Source organism: Carassius carassius, chromosome 9, assembly GCF_963082965.1.
Source record: "Carassius carassius chromosome 9, fCarCar2.1, whole genome shotgun sequence".
Taxonomy (NCBI): domain Eukaryota; kingdom Metazoa; phylum Chordata; class Actinopteri; order Cypriniformes; family Cyprinidae; genus Carassius; species Carassius carassius.
Window position 1 is genome coordinate 27404076 of NC_081763.1, and position 21943 is coordinate 27426018.

At 39.0% G+C, this 21943-nt stretch overlaps 2 protein-coding genes across 5 annotated transcripts in view; one reads left to right on the forward strand and one right to left on the reverse strand.

The window, feature by feature from the left end:
• The window catches only part of LOC132149475 (serine/threonine-protein kinase LMTK2-like), a 40167-nt gene extending 33696 nt beyond the window's left edge, over positions 1–6471 (forward strand). Inside the window, exons 10-14 of the mRNA XM_059558742.1 lie at positions 449–598; positions 1255–4519; positions 4657–4801; positions 4903–5103; positions 5244–6471. Coding sequence (XP_059414725.1) covers positions 449–598; positions 1255–4519; positions 4657–4801; positions 4903–5103; positions 5244–5272 — 3790 coding nt within the window. The 3' untranslated portion in view covers positions 5273–6471. The remainder of the gene's footprint in view (positions 1–448; positions 599–1254; positions 4520–4656; positions 4802–4902; positions 5104–5243) is intronic.
• A 1709-nt stretch (positions 6472–8180) lies between these two features.
• The window catches only part of LOC132149476 (brain-specific angiogenesis inhibitor 1-associated protein 2-like), a 90467-nt gene continuing 76704 nt past the window's right edge, over positions 8181–21943 (reverse strand). The window contains exons 8-14 of one of the 4 annotated variants that reach the window (XM_059558743.1): positions 21267–21512; positions 19852–20068; positions 19489–19690; positions 18108–18176; positions 16902–17055; positions 15945–15976; positions 8181–9207 (exon numbers count right to left, since the gene is read on the reverse strand). In XM_059558743.1, the coding sequence (XP_059414726.1) occupies positions 9138–9207; positions 15945–15976; positions 16902–17055; positions 18108–18176; positions 19489–19690; positions 19852–20068; positions 21267–21512 (990 nt within the window). In that variant the 3' untranslated portion in view covers positions 8181–9137. Of the gene's footprint in view, positions 9788–13604; positions 14366–15944; positions 15977–16901; positions 17056–18107; positions 18177–19488; positions 19691–19851; positions 20069–21266; positions 21513–21943 lie in introns of those variants that run through there. The other 3 variants (XM_059558745.1, XM_059558744.1, XM_059558746.1) reach the window with 3 other exon arrangements.

Here is a 21943-nt window from a genome sequence, read left to right on the forward strand (position 1 = left end):
TGGTTTAATTTTTCAAGGAGGATAAACCTATATATAAAATATGCCAAATATGTGCACTAAAATGTCACCTGGACATAAAGGTATAACAATTAGAATGGTGAATGCAGAACTAGCACTTATTTGGATACTCACTTTGGGTAATGTTTGGCTTATCCAAGAAAAGATAAGCATGCTTTCAAGGATAATGTTGGGCTTTGATAAGCTTCAGCACAACACACAAGCTCAGCACCTTTCAGAAAGGTCATTTGCATCCTGAAGTATATTTCTTAAATAGTTCCCACAAACATATGTATATATATATATAAAAAACAATCAAAAAAAGAGCTTGAGAACCTCTTCGCTGTGACATACTATATATGTGTAAAAATTTAACTCCGGACAAATTTCCAACCAACAGACTTTTTGCTATGTTTATGGTGCTATGTTCTAAAAAACATTTTCTCTGCAGGTCACTAGGTGTGACGATATGGGAGTTGTTTGAACTGGGTAACCAGCCTTACAGGCACTATTCTGATAGGCAGGTTTTAACATATGCTGTAAAGGAACAGCAGCTCAAACTGCCAAAGCCCCTGCTGAAAGTGCCTCTGTGTGAACGCTGGTGAGTCGTCTCACAAATCATAATCATCATGAACCACCCAACCCCATTACATCTGCCGGTCGTATTCACCACATCCAAACCAATCAGTGTTCCCATCCAGAGACACACCCACCAATGACTTTTCTTTTAAATACATGTAAAGCAATCAATATCTTCTAACCATAGGGTGCCTCCACCAGTCATTGCCATTTTCTCTGGCAGGAACAATAAATGAACACTCCTCAAATCCAGCATGGTCAGTCTTTAATTTGCCCCCTCTGTAAGGCCATCATTCATACATTTATCCAGTCCTGGAAGCACATATTCATTAATTTTACCCCCACACACTCCAATCATTGTCCATTTAATCAAGAGCAGTCATGCATACAAGTATACCACTCCATTCACCATTAAATCTGCAAGGCTACTATCATACTGTCCATATTTCATATCGTCACAAATGGGTTTCTGGCTATCATCCATACTAGCATACATTTTTAAGTACCCATAAAACAATAACATAATACAGCATTGATAATAAAGCATTAGCAAACTATAATATAATTTAGTTTTTGGCCCTATTCTATTCTAATCCTTTACAATCAACCAATTCTTTTTCTTATAAATATTAGTTGTATAGTCTAAAATATTGGCTTTTCTGTTGTGTGTGTGAGCAGGTATGAGGTAATGCAGTTCTGTTGGCTGCAGCCTGAGCAGAGGCCTGTTGTGGAGGAAGTCCATATACTGCTAGGCTACCTGTGTGCTAAGGGTGCAACTGAGTCTGAGGAAGACTTTGAGAAGTGCTGGAACTCTCTCAGGCCAAGTATGGGCTCCAGCAGCTCCCACAGAACACCTGCAACTGAAGTAGCCTCTTCTACTTCTTCCTCATTTCCTCTACTTGAACACTTCTCTATGGCAGACAGCTTCCAGTCTGAGAATGGGGATGATATATTGACAGTAACTGAGACCAGCCAGGGTCTCAACTTTGAGTATAAATGGGAGCAAGCACGAGCTGAGCAGCCCTACTGCTCCTCTTCAGCGAGTGGACCATTGGGAAAGAATAATCCCCATTACCAGGATGTGTATTACCCTATAAGCAATTCCACAGGTAGCTGCAAGGGTGAGAGCCTCCCTCTTGGGGTTTCTCCATCCTATTATGAGTCAGACCATCCAGGTGTGGTTCCAGTGCTAAGTGCACACAGCCCCTCAGTAAGTAGCGAGTACTATATCCGCATTGAGGAGCCAGTTGAGTGCAACATCAGCTTAGAAGACAACAATCTTGATTACAGTCCAAGACTTGAAGCCAGTAACAGTAATTTGTCCTCCACAGGCAGGAGGAGTCCCATTGAGTCTCAGCCAAACACCTACTGGTCAGCAGCTAAAGAACCCATCAGTAATGATTATGGTTATGATTCAGATAGTATCCTAACCATGGAGCCACTCCAAAGAAGACTTCCAAGCTCGGTAGAGATAGACCAGTCAGAAGTTTATTTTTCTTCCAATGACAGGCACAATTTACATGGTTCAAACTTTGATGAGCAGAGAAGAGGGTCAGAAGGCCTCTGCCATAGACTGGAGGTGGTAAAGGAAAGCCCACTTGGAGTTTCAGTCTCTCTTAGTAGTCCCAGCTTGGCACACTGTGACCCATACCTTGAGTCTAAGCAGAGAACTGCAGAAAGAAGTATGGCCAGTGAGGCCTATTATGACATTATGGGCCCCTTACAAAAGAATGTGCCCAGACCCCACTACATGAGTATTGATATTGATGCCGGTGATGGCTTTCTTTTGGGGAGGGAGAGTTCTGATCCAGAAGATGATGATGATGATCTGTTTTCTCAGAACATGTTAACTAATTGGAACTCCAACCACTCAGCAAACAACAACAGTTTAAGCGATCGTACACAAGCTGTGGGTTTTCGAGATGCATACCTTGATTTACGTCACCCGACACCCTCTTCTCATGTCGGGAATTTGAAATCAAGAGCATTGGAAACAAGAAACAGTTGTACATATAATTCCATCAATTCAGTCAAAGACCAATCATACACAGAAGCCACAGATAGTACACCCACTTATAGTAACCCCCACGCTGACTCAGAGGGTGGTGAGTACCTACTTTTAAGTCCTGACAGTACTCAGGATGTTGAATCATCTTCCAAATGTCATTCTGTCACAGAAAGTCAGCATATTCATACATGGCAGAAGAACATTGCTCAAAAACATATCAAAAACAATACATCAGACTTCTGTGTAGGAGGTTGCGGCAGAATGAATCCATCAACTCTTCCATCGGAGCTGGTAGTGACTAAAGAAAATATGTTACTTGAGACAAGGATGTCCCCTGCACAAAAACTGAAACTTGGGACAGATGATTCTGCTGGAGTGTGTGTAAAAATGGTGTCATGCCCTAAGGATCTGTCTAGGATTGTCTCAGAGTGTATCCATTTGACAGACAGCAGGATGGTCCCCGACAACTCCAGCATCAATTTAGTGGAAATTAATGACTGCAGTGACGTCTGTATGGACATCCCCTCTGGAGTACTAGCAGATTATCCCTCGGACTATGCAGAGGTGGGCAATGTTGACCTAACTCACAGAACACTGCAGAGAGACACTGGGTCCAGACACTGCGTGGACACAATTAATCTAGCTTCTAGCAGCAGTCCATGTGAGGCCTTCAGCCCTGATAGTTATCACATACCCATTCAGGCGAAATCCTTAGACAGTGGCTATGAAACAGAGAATAATGAATCCCCAGAGTTTATCCTGAAAGACCTTGAAGGGAATCCAGCCCTTAGCACTAGTGTAGAATCAGACGAGTGTGACATGTTGCTCCAGATGGACCTAGATGAAGATGTCAATGTAATGCTCCTGCATCCATCCAGCAGTCATCGACCGCTGAACAGCCTTGGTGAGAGGAATCAGTACAGAGACTCTGCTTATTTTTCTGACTATGACATGGAGAATGACAAGAGCCCTAGTGAAGGAGTCCACATGTTCTTCAGCTGCCAAGATGAGGATGATGTCTTTGAAATCAAAGCAGAAAAGGATGGCTCAGAAAAGAAATTTGGGAGAGAGGGACAAAACATGGAGAGTGAGAAGGGACATGACATATCTGTGCCAAAGGACAACAATGCAGCCCTTAATGTTAAACAATTGTGTCTTAAAAAGACAAGCCAAAATAAGTGTTTATCACCTGCATTGGTTCCAGTAATTTCTATGCTTTCACCCTTTCCTCCAGAGATGGGGGGTTGCTTGACCAAGGAGTCAACTCCAGATGATGGTATTGGGCTGGAATCTGATCACTCTGGAGAGGAACCAAACTCTGAATGCTACTCTTCCACAGAGTCTGAAGGTTCTTCCTCAACACAGGAGGCCTCGGGTGTGGTGGAGCACGCTAATGCAGTTACCAGAGATTTTTCCTCAGCAGAGTCACTAGGCTCAGACTCTACCATAGTAGATTTAAGTGTGGAGGTAATCCAAGCAGAGGAGCAAGAAGCCTGTAACAAACTGGACAATCTGGAGCAACGGATTGGATACATCGAGGAAAAGGATGAATCAGTGGAAGAAGATGGCATAGGTTCAGCACTTTCAAAACCAAAGCGTGATGTATCATTGGAGAATATTCTTCCAGCCTTGCCAGAAGATCTAGATATTCTTGCTCCACAGGGAAACGGAGAGGAGGTGGATGAGGAAGATTCAGAGGATAGTGATGAGTCTGATGAAGAACTTCGTAGCTACAACATACAGGAGCAGAGTGATGAGAGTGATGAAGAGTTCCCTGTGGTGCCTGTCGTTGTGAGCGATCGCAGCAGTGCACGGCATCTACGCAGCCTCCTCAAAATGCCCTCCATATTTACACAGTCCTTCTGCGATGAGCTGGAGAGCAAGAAAAAAGCGGTGTCATTCTTTGATGATGTTACTGTGTTTCTATTCGATCAGGTTTGTAGAATTATCTCTTGTAGTATTGAGGTAGTGCATTAAGTAGCATTTTATGTTCATTTCATTTCAGAAAAATACATTGTTCTGTGCAGTGCCAGTGTCACTCACAGCCTGTGTCTTGCTGTGTATCGACTCAGGAGAGCCCCACGGGTGAGCTTGGGGACTACAGTTTTCCTGTGGAGGCAGAAGCCAATTGGAAGGCTTCAGAGGTCGCGCTGCCACGGTCCCAGGATAGGGATATTGCCCCTGAGGATTCACCAGGAACGAATGTCTCAGAAGAAAGTGAGTGTTCAAAAACAATTCCTTTATAGATATATAATATTTTTTTTCATGGGTAGTACCTCTTGTTTAGTGACATTTCACAAGCCTCTCACACTAAATAGGCGGGGCATTTCAGTGGAAAGATGATTTTCCATTAATGCAAAGCCCTTCAACATCAGAACCTGGCTTTGAAGAGATCGCTACACCACCCAACTCTCCTATCAAATCTCCAGATGAAATACCAGCACCTCTGCTTTCCCGATTTAGTGTCTCTCGATTCTCCATTACGCATGTGTCTGACTCTGACATGGACTCCATTGGAGGTCAGTCCTGCTAACATAAAGACATGGTTGATACAGCTTAGAAACTTTAGGTGCTAGATCTAATGCTTTTAGATTTGAGTTTGTTGCTGTATGCAGGGTTGACATTGAAAGTTAACTAGCTGTCTCTTTTTGTCACACAGGTAAAAGTGAGAATGAAGCCCAGGAGTGAAGGGGTCATTAACCCATGTAATTAAAGAGGTTTTCAGAAACTATATCATTTGGTCTCATCAGATCCTGGGCTCCCCTGAATCACTATATTTTTGTTCTTTTAAACGTGCTGGACAAAAGGGTCCTGTCAACCTGATATGCTGTTTGGAAACAGTGCCTCATACTGTAACGGATTAGCCTGCCCCTCCCTTGTGTTCCTAGACAGATGGTTGTTGAGTGACAGATTTTTGAAGACAAAGTTATAAGTACAGAAAAAGAGATCTATATAACACAACATATTATCTACGTATTAGAACATGAGGTATGAAGTTTATAACTTATTTCCACAATTCAGTGTCATGCTGAAATCATCCTTTTTTACACATAACTTGTAGAAAACAATATAGATACAAGGTTGCTCACCTCATTTGCTTGTCATGCCCCTTATTGTCAATATCTGTCTTAGAGTCTGAAAGATCTGTCATAGTGCTTTACATTTTTCTGGTTGACCAAATGAGCTGCATAAAATAATTACAAGATGTTCTGCCCTCATAAAAAAAGCTCCACATTTATTACTGAGGGTGACAAAAATGATTTACATTGAGTGATAAAAGTGATATTTTCTATATTTGACTTTAGCTCAGGGGTGTTAAGGACATGGTACAAAATTAGATTATATTAACAATATAAACCATCACACTTAAAAGTCTTCAACATTGTTTTGCTTTTTTTTTTAATGCGAAGAACATTCATACTACCTGCACTTTCGTTACTGACTCAAGATATCTTATACATGTCTTACCCTGGCTAATATCAAGTACTTCATCAAAATTATTAAAAAAGCATTTTAATCATTAACTCATTAATACGTCTTCTATTTAAATCTCCCAAATATTTTACAGATGACCGTGATATATTACAGTACTTGTTTGTGCTGAGAAGCAATGAAAGTATTGCAGACCAGATAATAAACCAGCCATTTACCTTCAACTAGTATGGTAGCATGCATATTTATGATGGCTCACAAATGGGTCATTCCTGTTACGCAGCAATTCAAACTTAGAAATTCAGAAATATCAGGCACTTAAACACTTTAAAAAAAGTTTGTGCTACATTCTGAGTGATCTGAGGTCAGCAACCTAATGTGAGAAATAGAAGAATTTGAGTTATTTAAAAAGATACATCCAAATTTTGCTATGGCACAGAGATCAGTTGTCGTAATGCTTCGTAATGTTTTCATGAGAGCAAGGTTTCACTGTTATAGTTAAAATAATCAAACGATTATAAAAGCGATTTGTCTGTTTTTCACGTAAAGCTATTGTATGACTTGAGGAATTAAATAAGCTACATTTATGATACATGTATGGTGCTTTTGCCATATTTGGAGCTGTAGCTCAGACATTCAATTCTTTGTGTTCCAAAACTTGAATTTAATTTATCATCCAGTATGACATATGATAGGGGCATGAAAATGCTGGTACTGGTGGTGATAAGTTTACTGGTGCTTGTAAGGATCAGAACTTTAGGAAGTCCATCACAGCAGTCAGTCTCGGGCACGAATAAGTTTTGCTTTGAATCCGAGAGCTTACAGGAACTGATTTCAGGAAAAAAAACCAGCGGGTTATCAGAGTCACAGCTGTATACTTTACACTTGTGGCACTCAAAGACACATAACCAAGTTAAAGAAGGAAGAGTGAACAAAATCTCGCCTGTGAACAAAATGTGTTACAAACAATAATGGCAGCTCCTGCAGATCTGATCCTTCATCGGTGATGATGCCTTGTCTCAGAAGTGTTATTTTTGTTAAATCCAATAACAAATAGATGTTTGAAAAAATGTACTACAAAACAGTTCAGATGGTCCAGATGGAATGTGGGCCTTGTGTTTCTACAAGTCTCTCTCAATATATTTTGTCTTTGGCCCCTATATGATCTGAGGTGTTACACCGAGGCAAGTTATGAACTGTTTTACACGATGATCTGTTTAAATGTAACGTACAGCTGTACCTGTCATACTCTGCCTTGAATCACTGGAGCCCATACACATTTGTGTCAATACTGTAAGTCACAATCACTGCACTTGTACAATCACTTTCTCGCTGTATGCCTTTCAAGAGTTTTATACTGTGCTAAACCTTGCAGCAGTAGATACTTTTTCTCATTCAGAACATCAGTGCTTCAATCGGCTGGTTGTGGTTGCCAAAGAAAGGTCAAATGAAAGTGAACTGAATGTAGCTTTGAAGGGAGAAGACTGTTGTTACTGCCTCATAGCTGTCAAACCGTATGTCCTCATGCCTTCTGTATTATTCTAAAAATAAACTAAACTATAGTTTGTCCTTGTGCCTGTGCCTATATGCATGCGCTTAATCTGAGACCACTAGTCAAAATGCTTGTTTTGCTTTTTTTTTTTAATCGAATACATGAAAAGATTTATATTAGAAAATGTTATGAGGCAAAAGTTTAATGGAAAATTAATATGAACATCCGATTGTCTAATGTTTCCTTCTTTTGCTTTAATGACAACAGCATTCAAACTACACAAGTTTGTCAGAAACCTTATGTTCTCCAGCATGATTTGAGATGATCCAAAGAACAGTTTGAGGTTAAATGAAAGTTAAAACATAAAAAAATCTCTATATAATCTGATAGTGTGGCAGTTTACATTTGCTTTTTTATTTCAGAAAAGATGAGAATGTCCACATACATTTGCCGTTCTCCATAAATAAGAATAAACCCGAAAGGCCAAAACAAAAATAAAACTGGTTTTAAAGCTGATCAGACACAAAATCGTTCCATCAAAGAATGAAACTATCAGCCTTCCTTGCATGATCCACAGTAGATGCCCTAATATAAAACATGCAATTCATATTACTATTATTCATATACTGCTCTAGTGCTTTTCAGTCCCTCAAACAGAAACGAACCAAAAAATAAAAATTTACAGAACTTGCAATTTAATTATTTTCACTATTATTCAACAAGTCTATATTTGATGCTCAATAAGCGATATTGCTCAGTATGTGGAAAAGCAAAAGCAGCACGTGAAGACAAATAAACCCCCTTATATATATATCTATAACAGTCATTGAAATTTCTAAGAACAAAAAAAAAAAAAGTACAGTAAAAGCAAATAAAAGTACAAAAATCAAATGGAACAACAAAATATCACATAAAAGCATTACACCAGTGGAGTTACAGATATTCAGAACCGCAGTGAGCACAAAACAGCAGGAAAAGGCACAGCTGCTTGCATGAGAAATTGCACTATATATTGCATCTACAATACTGTACAGATCTCTGCAAAGAGAGAATTCACAGAGGCATCACTAGAACTTTAGCAAAGCACTGTGGTGGGTTTAATATGTAGTGACCACAGCATCAGGACCCCTGTGAAGAGGTTTCATCAGCTTTCTGAAATGACTGATAGAGGCATGTACCACAAAACATTTATAACTAACAGAAAAAGAAGTGCTTCGCTATAGAACTGCATTTATAGAAATAATATCTACCAAATTACTCACTTTTATTATTATTATTATTTTTTTACAATTTCACATTCATTCAAGTAAAAGATCTCATATTTACACAATCAAGCATACACTTTCCCTCCAAAAAAACAAAAACACAGTCATTATCATTTCGTTTGTGCCCGATTTGTTAACATGAAGAAAACCATTAAGAAAAGCTGTTAACTTTGAAATACATGAATTGGTGTATACAAATACAGTTAATTATGTAGCTACAGAGTTAAGATCATTATTCTAATCCTTTCAGGACACAATAAGATCTATCCTCCGTGCCCTGTGGGCTCTGACTCCACATGCTGTTGCAATGACACATACAGAACAGAAGAGGGCGACAAAGTGCACAGGCCACTGCATGGCCCCTCTAGTAGTAGAGAGGCGCGGATCGGCCGTCCATGATGCTTGGCCTGAGGTAGACCTCCAGGGAACGGTCACTAGATGGAGAGGGGGGTGGAAAACAAACGGTCAGTATGCCAAACAATACGGCCTGCGCTAGTGACCCACTGAACTCTACGACACAAAAACAGCTTAAAGTCTACTGCACTTTGATTTGGGATACAGAAGAAAGGTACTGCTGAAAGGCATACGGTGATTCATTTGACATATACTTATGAACAGGTATCTGGAGAAGAGTATATGAAGGGTGTTTGGAGCAAGCATGCAAATGGAACAAGACACAAGTTACTTCTGTCAGCATTGATAGATGCATGCAAGAGTTAGATTCGGGGTTACCTCCAACGCCAACACCATTTCCTGGCAACATATGACCTCTCTGGCTGGTACGCACTACAGCTCACACACAAAAACCAACCAGAGAGGCAGGTGGCGGTATGAGACGAAACAGTTGTGAAGCCCTACTGCCCGTTAAAGCCGAACAGCGAATGAGAGTCAAAAACAAACCAAAACCAAAGAATAAAAGAAAGGGCATGATTGGTTTGGGTGAGCAGCAATGGTGAGGCAGGTGACTTACGGAGGTCCTGCAACACTCAGAACCGGGACATTTCAGGACCCAAACTGGAAAGTAAAGAGAGTCCAGGGGTTTGTACCTGAGAGCTCAGCTCAGACCCAGGTTATGCATGGCTACATTTCCACCGCATTCACATGACTGTTAGTGTTGCGCACGATGGCCGTACTGTAGGTTACTTGCTCTGTGACATGGCGCTTTTTTTTGGACTGCTCATGGATGACGTCACAATTTTATGCTCGTAGATGAGTCAATAACGCACTTCTAGAAATGACATGGGTTCAAAATATAGTGCAAAATGAAAGGTCTGCCAATAGCAGTTTGGTTAGAAGTTCCAATTAGTACAGAGATGTGTATGGAAAACATTGAACTCTTGAAGAGCACATTTAAATTTCAGATCCTTCACAGTTCTTTATATAAAATGCATGCTTATAAAACTGACATGTCTTATACATCTCAAATAGATCAGATCTCAGAAGAAGAAGAGGCAAAGCAAGCACAGACACAAACATGGACAGTTCACGTATTCAAACAGACACGACGTCATGATGCACAAAATACACAAACATTATGCTAGATTAGAACTGTGTGCTCTTCAGGTTTGTGAAACATTGGCTAATAGTCCGTCTTAAAAGATGACATTTTAATTGTGGATGACTCAATTGAGCTTGCCTTGTCGGTATGTGGATGCAAGTGAGAAACCCCAAAAAACTGAATAAGTACTTCAGTGTGTAAGATTAGCCATTAATGACCCCAAATTGTTCATGCAATATTTATTTGGTTAATTTATAGATTTTATCAAATGTATCAATAAATAGCATCATAAAATATAAATGAATATCACAATAGATCTTTTCTGTTGAGTTGACTGTAGATGTGCAGCACCCATTGAAGCTCAATAATTGTAAATTCAAGATGACAAATTAAAAATCATCAGAAGCTCGTTTGAACAAATGTTTTATTAATATATAGATATTTATTTATTCCTTTCGTAAAAAGTCACCATACATTCAAGGTCAATGTTCACTATGTTCCTCCTCAGCATGCATATTGTGATTGTTACACTGATTTCTTGTGCATTTTTCCTAGTTAGTCTATTTTCAAAGAAAAGGAAAAAAAAAACAAAGGAAAAAGAAACTAAAGAACATCAACACAGCAAGGACTACACCACAGCTCCAGAGGATCTGTCAGTCAACATCCTAAAACTGCATGGAAACATACTACAACGGGAATGTTTTAATGACGTGGGCTGGTGGCATTTAAGTATGGGTTCATACTAGGCTAAAATTAATATATTCACAAAATGACACAAATGTGTAACCTGATATTCACAAAATAAAATTTATATATTCACAAAGGCATAATTTAAAGAGGTAGTTCACTCAAAAATGAAAATTCCGTCATTTAAAACTTTGCTATAAAACTTTGGTTCTTTTGGTTACTTGGAGGGACAGAAACCTCTCAGGATTCATTAAAAATATCTTATTCTGTTTCAAAGATGAACCAAAGTCTTTGGTTTTGGAACAACCTGAGGGTGAGTAAATGATGACAGTCATTTAATTTTTGAGAGAACTGTCCCTATGAAGACCCTTTCACATTGCATTTCATTTCAACATTTCAGTGTTGTCCAGTGCATTGATCTCTAACTCTCACTTGATTGGCTGAAGAGGATGTACTTGATGAAAGAAATTACATAAATACAAATAAACAAGAATACAAAAATAAATAAATAAATAAGATAAAAAAATTTATATTGACATTTTAATCACTATTTTACCAAAAAGTTATTTTTTTTTTAATTTTTGGATCAAAACCTCTAAGAAAAGTCTGAAAACATTCACATACTAATTCAAGGTTATCCATCAGTTCATGGGTCTCAATTTGTGAACACGCTTGTGTTCAAATGAACATTTGAAAATCTAATTATGTGAATTAGGTCACATTTGTGAATCATACAGTCAAAATATTAATTTCCATACTTTTCTGATACCATACTTTAAAGGGTTAGTTCACACAAAAATGAAAATTAGCCCATTAATTACTCAACTTTAAGTCATCCTAGGTGTATAGAGTTAAAAAAGGTCTTTGATCTTTCAAACTGTTTGATGCCACTCAGCGTGTGTTGCACTGCATCAGTCCAAGAGAAGTTTAATAAAAAGCACATCCATTAAAAAAAAAAAAGCAGTCTCACACGCCTCAAGGGGGTGAACAAAGGCCTCCTGTAGCGAATCAATGTGTTTTTGAGGTCATCGTTGTGCATTCGCCGGTGAGTCTTGTAAAAACCAACGTTTGTTAACAGGAGCAAAGAAAGCAAAGTTAAAATTATCACGGTTATCAGTTTATCACGGTTTTGTTAAAATGTGCTGGAGATGTACCGACACATAAATCACTTGAAGTTTTATATTTAAATATCACCAAATAAAATGACTTTTTGTTTGCATAATCACTTAAACAATAACATTACCAATGATGTCTGGATTTTAAATGATAACTTGACTGACAACAGTTTAATAGCATGGTGAGATATTTAATGTAAATGATCAAATAAAGCTTTGAAAAAGTTTAATAAAAAGATAAACCACACATTTCCGCCTTTAAATAAAGATGTCAAAATAATAATTGCTTAATAAATGATTACATGTATTTTATCTGCCCTATAAATAATTCTAGATACCTTATCTGCAATTGTAAGTCGCTTTGGATAAAAGCGTTAGCTAAATGTAAATGTATATCTGAATTGTTTAAATGTGTAGAATCCACATAAGCTTGTTTTGCATCAACCGGTCAAAATTAACAGCAGGGCATACAAATTCAGTCCGTTTTTGGCCAGACAGAAGCTGCACACAAACTGAATGTAAATATAGGTCTCTGGAAATCCACTCTCTGACAGCAGGCGTTGCTTATGGAAAAGATGAATTACAGCGGTTTCCCATAATCTCCGTGGACAAAACAGCATTTCAATTACGAACACTTCCTTTAGGTATTACATGGAGCAAAGGTGAAAACAAAATGCCATCGAATTGTTTCTGAAGACAGTGAGAACCTTCAGATGTACATTCATATAATTAATTCATATTCATTTGTATAATTTCCTTAGCACTCTTTTAAAACTTTCCAGCTTTTCTGCCGTTTTCACTCAAAACAAAACTACTCTGCATGCTGTGCGCACGCGAGACAGTTACTGAAAACTGTGCTTTATGCTGGACAGTATTTATTTATCGCAAGTTGTTCAAATCACAGTAATCAAATACGGTTTTAATGAAAATTAAAAGATGAAACTGTAATACTAACCCGTGGGAAATTTTATCATGATTTATCGTCAAACCGGTAATCATTAAATCCCTAGTTTCTGCGTGCGTCACTTCTGAGCAGTGCATGTACAAAGCTGACCTCATATGTCATTCCCCTGGAACTGCTTTGTTTACAACTGTGAGCGCAAGCTAGATTAAAGTGAATATCTTGGAATATAGGTATTTTTCTCACAAAAATGCATCAATTCGCGTTTTATTAAACTTCTCATGAACCGATGCAGTACAGCACCCGCTGAGTGGCATCAAACAGCTTGAAAGATCAAAGACAATTTTTAAATAACACCAACTAGATTTGTCTGAAAGAAGAAAGTCAAATACACCTAGGATGACTTCAGGATGAGTAATTTCTAGGTTAATTTTCATTTTTGGGTAAACTAACCTTTTAAGTTGTCTTAGGCAGGAAAATGGGATTTTTTTTGTTTTGTTTTTGTGGCGGACAGGTTTCTGCTCAGAGCACTTTTCTTTCATGCATGTAGGGTGAGCGGACACGTGCTGGTCTGGACGAACAGCACAGTCCCACACAAGGATTTTGAAGCTCATGCGACCTTCACTGTAGTTTCATAGGTCCACTCTCATTTGGCACTTGTTTAATGAGGGCAAATTTCGATTTTCCTTCCAATCATTCCAATTTCATGGGTGAATCGGAGGAAAATCTAAGCTTGTTGCGGCACCAAGCGACACAGCCTCTGGACCAGAGGAGCACCAGGTAATACATGAAGGATTCACAAAACTCAAATGCTCTTCAAAAACACTCTGCACAACTAAACCACACAGAAAAAAAAAAACAAAAAACACATTCCTCATTAGCCATGAGGCTCCCATCACATCTGCTTATAAAAAACACTCAGCAAGAGCTTCGGAATGAGAAGAGCTGCTCCAAAAGACCAAATTTGCTTTTACATGAGGATGTCATTCTGAAAAACAACCACATAGCAAAACTTGTGCTCATGCATGAAAGATGGGAAGTGGTAAGCAGTCTCTTTGGAGTCCACGGCAATGTCATAGCGGCGTCACTACAGGCGAATCAGAGTCCGTAAAGCAGCAAGACGAGCAGTTGGACTGCGTTCCGGTTGTTCTTCTTAGAGATCCCCCCCGACCCACCACACCCGACTGCCACTATCACCCCAGCAAGACGCAGGGAGGAAGAGAGGACAGAAAGGAGGGATGAGACTGGCCCCTTCCATTGGAGGAGGAGTGTGTGGAGGCAGAGCTTAAGAGGGGGAGGGGCTAAGGGAAGTAGGGGCGTGGCCCCTGTACTATCCGGATCTGTCTGATAGTCTGTCTGTTCACACTGTCGAAATCAATTTGCCATCGGAACTGTGGAACAAAGAGAGAAGGAAGCTTGCCAGGTCGGACACATTCAGAGAGAAATGAAGAAAAGACAAGACAGCCACAAATGGGCAGGAATGAAGGCTGTAGGGAGGGCTTATTCCTCAACCTGTCTAACATCAAACTACACAGCTATTGAACGTGCCATGGGATATTAAAGTACCATTTTCAATTGACAAGTCAAATATTAAAGAAAGGAATAAAATTGGTAAAAGGTCAAGGTGTATTAATCTTTTTACTCAAATCAGGTTCACAGTGATGCACTTACGTACATTTGACGTTTATGAGGCAAGACATTGCACTGAAATAAATGTTACAGTTTACACAATTTTCTAATATATCACTATGTTCTTCCTCCAACTTAGACGAGTTGATATATACCTCTCGGTCTCAGTGCATGCACTTAATCGCTGTGGTGCGCGGCGCCACTATGTTAGCATTTAGCTTAGCACCATTCATTCCTTAGGATCCAAACAGGGATGAATTTAGAAGCCACCTAACACTTCCACGTTTTCCCTATTTAAATATGGTTAAATGAGCAGTTACACGAGTAAGCACTTCGCAGCACTTCGACCTCGGCGCAGTAATATCATCACTCCTGAAAACTCAGGCTTGATATTACTGCGCCGAGGTCGAAGTGCTGCGAAGTGCTCTTCTGCCATACATTATAGTTATTTTTTATCCGCTTAGAAAATCACCACGTTTTATTTTGTGCCGCCATACTTACTCGTGTAACTACTCATGCAACAGTCGTTAAATAGGGTAAACATGGAAGTGTTTGGTGGCTTCTAAATTAATCCCTGTTTGGATCTTAAGGAGTGAATGTAAAACAAATATTGATTCCTTCAATTCCTGTAAAGACATTAAACATAGTATGTTTTGCTACCTGAAAGGGCTGTTACATAGTTACAAATACATCAACAGGAGTAACACTGAATGTTTTAGTTTATGTATTTAAAACTTAAGTCTCCCTGGAAAAACAAAGATGCTCACAGAATGAAAATACAAGCTTCACATTTAACTTTTAAACCCTTCTAATGAACACAAGTGCATTACTGTACAAAGTTTTTATAAACTGACGCGTTGATATGAAGCTATTGTCTGCTCTCCAAAGAGTTTCAGTTGTTTTGAACCTGAAACATTTTTGGAAGAGAACTGAATCTCAACTAGAGGCTTCTAGAGACCATGAGCTCAGGGCACACAGACTATGAGCAGCTCTGATCCTGACCTTAATGGATCACACAACACACACAATGAGGTAACAGTGAGGTTAACAACAATGCAATCCAACATCTCATTCACTCCACTCACAAAAACAGACAGTCACCACCTTCTCTTGTCAAACCATTTACAATTCTCTAATAAAACAGGGTTGGGTCTCCCAACAAATATCAGCACTACATTGCACATTAAGCATAAGCAAGCAAGAGCTAAGAAAGGGAAAAACACAAATATTAACTACTATTCACTAAGAGAGGTATAATTAGCAGTACAGTTTTGGCATAAATTCATAATACATTCATTAAGTGTTATTAAGCGTCATTTGTTCATTAAGAGCCCATCTTACCTTAAGAGCCCATCATAATCCTCTAGTGCTGGCTGGAATTTGTAAAAACAACATTTCAGTGCGGCTTAGAAGCTTATTTCCATCTTAAAGGGAAAATGTCCTACACAGTGTATTAAAGGGGCCGTTCACACAAAATACTATCCCCGGTCATCATTTACTTACTCTCACATCGCTCCTATCGGAAGGATATATATATATTTTTTAATAAATGTTTCAATTCTATTTACCTACAATGAAAGTAAGTATCAATAAAGTTGCTTCTACAAGGCTTTGGACTTATTGTGACTCTTGTTTTGCACCCAAACTATCCACAAGGAAAGTGCACTGATGTCCCAGGTGAGCTATCAAGCAAGTTTACACATACGAAGCCATACACATGGAACTGCTTATGTGATGCACTCATCAAAATGAACTACAGTAGTTAACAAATCATGAACTATAGTAAAACTGTTTTAAGGTCATAGTGTTGCGCAAGGAACTGCCCAATGAGTCTATATTAAATCAACAATCTGCTGCTGTAATCATTTGTGAGAAAGGGAATAAAAGCTCTTGGTGTTTTTGTGCCACTATTACTAATTTCAGCTAGAATCTGCAGTAAGTTGGTATTTTTATGATGCTTTTTTTGCCCTGGTCTGCAAGCTTTCACTGTATGGAAAAAGTGAAGCTTTTCAAAACAGCTTGTGCGTTCTGCAGGAGAAAGTCATGTGACTTTGAAACCACATGAAGGTGAATAAATGATAAAAGAATTTTCATTTTAGGGTGAACTATCCATTTAATACGAAAATCATGCATGTTAATAGAAACCCACATGCAGTAAGCTTTACAGAACAGATTAAAGAGCAGCTAATGCATAGATTAAGCTTTGAGCATAGGTAAAAAAGAATAACAGAGAATAAATCCCAAGAAAGCAGACATTAGTGAGAGACTCCTGTCTAATGCTAATAGATGTGTGTGTACCTGTACGAAGCCTGCCATGCTGTAGGGACGTGGTCGAGTCTGTGTTAGGCTCTGTGCCAACAGTCGGGCAGTCAGACCATAGTCAGGCATGGGTAAGGACATGTCCTCTCGCTCCAGCAGGTTTCCTGTGCTGCTGCTCTTCCCATGGTGAAGACTACAGGATGAAGGTCAGTCGATCAGTCATCTTTACACCTGCCATTAACGTGTGTTTTGTATCCCGAAAATTTAATCGCTGCTTGAATTTACACCTTTATTCCATTACATCTCCAGTGCGATCAGATAGAGATTCTAAAGCAAATTGCTACTTACACTATTGTTCAAAAGCTGAGATCTGTAAGATGTTTTCTTTTTAATAGATTATTAAATCGATTTGTTAATAATTCTATTTCAAGTAAATGCTGTTCTTTTGAACCTTCAATTTATCAAAGAATCCTGAAAAAAATTCAAATAAAATAAGCTGCACAAAATATTAAGCTGCATAACTGTTTTCAGCACTGATAATAATAAGAAATGTTTCATGAGCAACAAATCAGCATTTTATAATGACTTCTGAAGGATCATGTGACAGAAGACATTTGAAATTGTAATATTTCACAATATTAGTTTTTACTGTATTTACGATTAAATAAATGCAGCCTTGGTGAGCAAAAGACACTATTTTCAAAACATCTAAAAAAAAATGTGTGTGTGTTTCTCATTTGAGGTTGTATTAACTAAATCGGCGCTGACAATTTTCTGTCATTTCATGCGTTTCCTTTAATCATGAACTCATCAATAAAGCATGTGAAATCGTGATTAGAAGTAAAGAAACAGAACGAAAAGAAATGAGCACTCCAGCCGAAACAATATCCCAATCATAATCCAGTGAAATCACTTGATTAATAATCAGATACTGTTGATTAAATCAAGAGATTTAAAAGTGCAAGAGCACAATATCTGTTGTTTCTCAAATCACCAGAAAAGAAAAAGAAAAGCCCAGAACCTGCAGTCCACACGCAGGCAGAGTGATGTATATGATTATTTTCAATATAACCTCATTATATATTCCTACATAGCCGATAACAAAAATGCATTTGCATTTTCACCTTCATTAATTGTGGTCAAAATCTGTCCAAGAGTGACCAATTGTGATCTGATCATCGAAAAAATGCATGCTAATGTCAAGTGCAAAGGCAAAAACAGTTTGTGTCATTTCAGGGTACTTACTTTACTCTTAACTTCTCGCTGTCACTGTCAGGGAGCACTCGGGTGTAGGAAAAAGGAAACCAGCCCCGCCTGAAATGAAAACGCTTTTCTTTAGAAACTCCACATCCATGACAGTGGATAAAACCATGTGAAGAATAAGGATAAGCTTAACCACTTGAGCTGTTATTTTGAGTTTTTAAGAATTAGGCATATGCAATATTGGACCCACCGGTGGGTCCCCAGGGTTGATGTGGTTAAGTGTAATACCTCAGTTTATTTATAAATATTCTTCCAAACAGAAAAGATTAAAGGGTTAGTTCATCCGAGAATGAAAATCTGTCCATCTTCTACTCACCCTCGAAGCATCCTAGGTGTATTTTACCTTTCTCTTTCATAATAATCCAATCAAAGTTATATTAAAACTTGTGTGTGGGACATTTTATTACAGATGCGAGCACTTTAGTACACGTCTTCTGAACGATTGACGACAAACACCGCTCACCCCATTGAAAGGCTTGGAAGAGCAAGGACAGTTTTTCATATAACTTCGATTTGATTATTTTGAAAGAAGAAAGTCACATACACCTAGGATGCTTCGAGGGTGAGCAGAAGATGAGAGAATTTTCATTCTCGGGTGAACTAACCCTTTAAATGGAGAGTAAACAGTATATCACTCCTCCAAGACTTCTCTCCTAAGAAAAAGACTCTTGTAATCAAATTCATCTTGGCTGAAATCGCTGTCTGGGCGAGGACTTGCTGTTCACATATTAAATATACTGTAAGTCATTGCTTATTGCAAAATATTTAAATGTATGCAAATCTATAAGCAGTTAAAGGTAGTAGGGAAATGTGTCTAATGGGAGCCGGCAGTCGCTGCAAAGCTCTTTTGGTGCGGTTCTCATTTCCATGGAAACAGTGACTGATACAAGTAGGCAGTCTCTCCAGGATTATGGGTGGTGTAGTTCAGGGCTAAATGGGGCTGTCAGTTTAGTTTGAGATGTTTTTCACTCAGGAGAAATTTAAAAAATAAGATAATTGTTCATATATAGTAAGAGCATACAATTAAATTACTTTTAAGTAAAAATTAACATGGTTAGAATGAGAGATGTGTTCATAATGAGTTTATATTTTGCCATCCTAGCAAATTTCAGCACAGTTTGAGATCTCTTTTGAAACTCTAGAGAAGACACATGGGAGATTCCTAGGATTTTTTCCCCAGCAGAATAATCTGAAATGGACAGGACAAGGGACCCAGAAATCCTAGCAATGGCCCAGACGTCGTCTGTAATGTTTAGTTTGTGTGGTTCATTAAAGAAGTTCAGTACTCATTCGTTTTCCTTGCATTATATATATTTTTTCTCAGTCAGTTCTGTTGTTACTGTATACATCATTGCATGCTTACATCTTGTTTTTCTCATTCTCCCCATAGTGCCAGCCGTCCCGAGCCTCTGGCACCAGCAGGGTGATGATGTCGCCCTCAGTAAAGCTCAGTAGGGTGCTATTGTCGCCAGCAGTGTGGGAGAAAATGGCCTGCACGCGAGAACGTCCGTTCTTCTCCAGACCAGCCGCCATGGAACTTGACCTGGGCAGAGTTCGTGTTTCTCCTAAAGAAAGATTCAAATAATAATAATAATAATAATAATAATCAGGGTGCAAATTGTTAAAAGAAACAGAGGGAGGATATGTGTACATGAACATCATCCTTGAAATGTTAATGTAGAAATGTGTGTTTGCATGGATATGCAAAAGGATTGGTTTCTCTTACCCACAGAGGTCTTGTTTTTAGCAGGCTGAGGCCTGCGGACAGGCAGGGTGTTGGAATAGACGTCGCTGACCTGTCTCTGGGGCTGGCTTTGTGTTTGAGACTGATTCTGTGGAGAGGGTGGTCTTCCCTGAGACACCCCACCATCCGTCCAGTAGTCGTCTCCATGAACCCCTGTTGTCCCGTTCACCAGAGACATGCCATCAGGACCCATTAGCCGCTGCAAGCATACAGATCACCAAGTGAGCCATGCCAGAAACACAAAAGCCTGGATTTTTAGCCTGGGATTTTCATTCAATTACTGACAAAGCGAGGGAGCTAGGACAAACGGAAGAATAAAAGAATGATTACTTTGACGTGTAATCGTAACGCTTTGTCTGCAAATGGCAGTTTTATATAAATAATGTTTTAAAAACACTTGTGTGCAATAGCGAAGGGGCATTTATACTTATTCCCATGCAATTTCCCAATAGTGGCCTTTTACTGATAAGCCTTTAAGGAGTAGTTCACCCCTATACTGAACGTTTGCTGAAAATGTACTCACTCTTTGGCCAAGATGCAGATGAGTTTATATACAAAAACATCAGAATAACCCACACGAGTCAAATCCATCAAATAACGTCTTGTGATATGAGAAGCTGCATGTTTGTAAACAAATCTGTCATTAAAGACTCGCAATTTTATGTGACACTTTAAAGTTAAAATGCCTTGATGAATTTGTTCACTACAAACATGTAGCGTTCCAATTCTTAAGTCATTAATTGATGCTCGGAGTTGTCATGTGGATTGCTTGTGAATTATTGTGATGATTTCATCAGCTGTTTGGACTCTCATTCTGACGGCACCCATTCACTGCAGAGGATCCATTGGTGAGCAAGTGATTTTCACCTAAAGGGGCGAGTACATTTTTTTCATATTTTCAGTTTTGGATGAACTACTCCTTTAAGGGAGAAGCCCTTAAAAACAGATCTTCTGGACAGAGGGACAAAATGACGGTTGATATGTGCAAAAACTTTATTAACATAACTGAACCTCAGGGAACATTTTAAAATAATAATAAAAAAATGTCATGACCCCTTTAAACTAGCAGAAAAGGCCAGACTTCTAAACAAGCTCTGTGATACAAGTATCACTCGAGCAGCGCCAATAGAGAGAAAGTACATTATGGCTGTGGAGGCTCAGTTATTGTATTAACACTGTGTGAGAGTTCTGCTCTAGCGAGGGGCCACTCAACTAAAGCTCTGCCTGCAGAAACAAGTTTTAAAGAGGTTGAATCATCCTACGCCCCGCTAATGCTGCAGTATGCAAATGAACATTCACTTTTTCACAATAAGACATGAGACACTCAAAATGCTGTTTTGTATGTTCCAACCAACAATAAATGCTTGTCAAACAAAAGGTGAATATTCCCTACTAACCCCCTGATGGCCAAGGCCACTTCCCATGAAGGCAGCTAGTTCTGGGGGCACAGGCAGGGGTTGTGCTCCAGGAATGGGATCGGAGATGACCAGGTTGCCCTTGGAGGAGTGCAGAGGGCTGGAGAGGAGGGTGCTGGATCCAGAAGTCATCTGCTGGGCGAGCAGCATGGCCCTTTCGGGAAGCTTGTTGGGCTCTGAACAGGCCTGCTGCCACACTGGGATCTTCTGGGTTAACAAGTCCTTACCCTACAAACAAGAGGAAAAGCACCATAGATACATTAGTTTAGAATGGCATTAGAAAAGTATGGTGTGCTAAAATGTATCTGAGTGAGTGAGTGAGTGAGTGAGTGAGAGTGAGAGTGAGAGAGAGAGAGAGAGAGATGCCAGATGTCCTCTGTTGGTTTTACACCACTACACTTGCTCTTTACATAAAAAAAAAAATTACCATGGTAACTAGTTTCTGGCAAAACACCAGTTACTACAGTTATTGTTTCAGAATCGTGACTAGATTTTTACACTTTCAGAACAAAATCTGAGTGGTTGCTTGATTGAGTGAGTGTTCAGAGTAGTATTTAGTGTGTAGCTAGGATGTTCTGGATGGTTTATATGGTGTTCTAGATGTTTCTTTGGGTGTGTGTGTGTTGCAAATATATTTTAATGTGTTGCTAGGGTGTTTT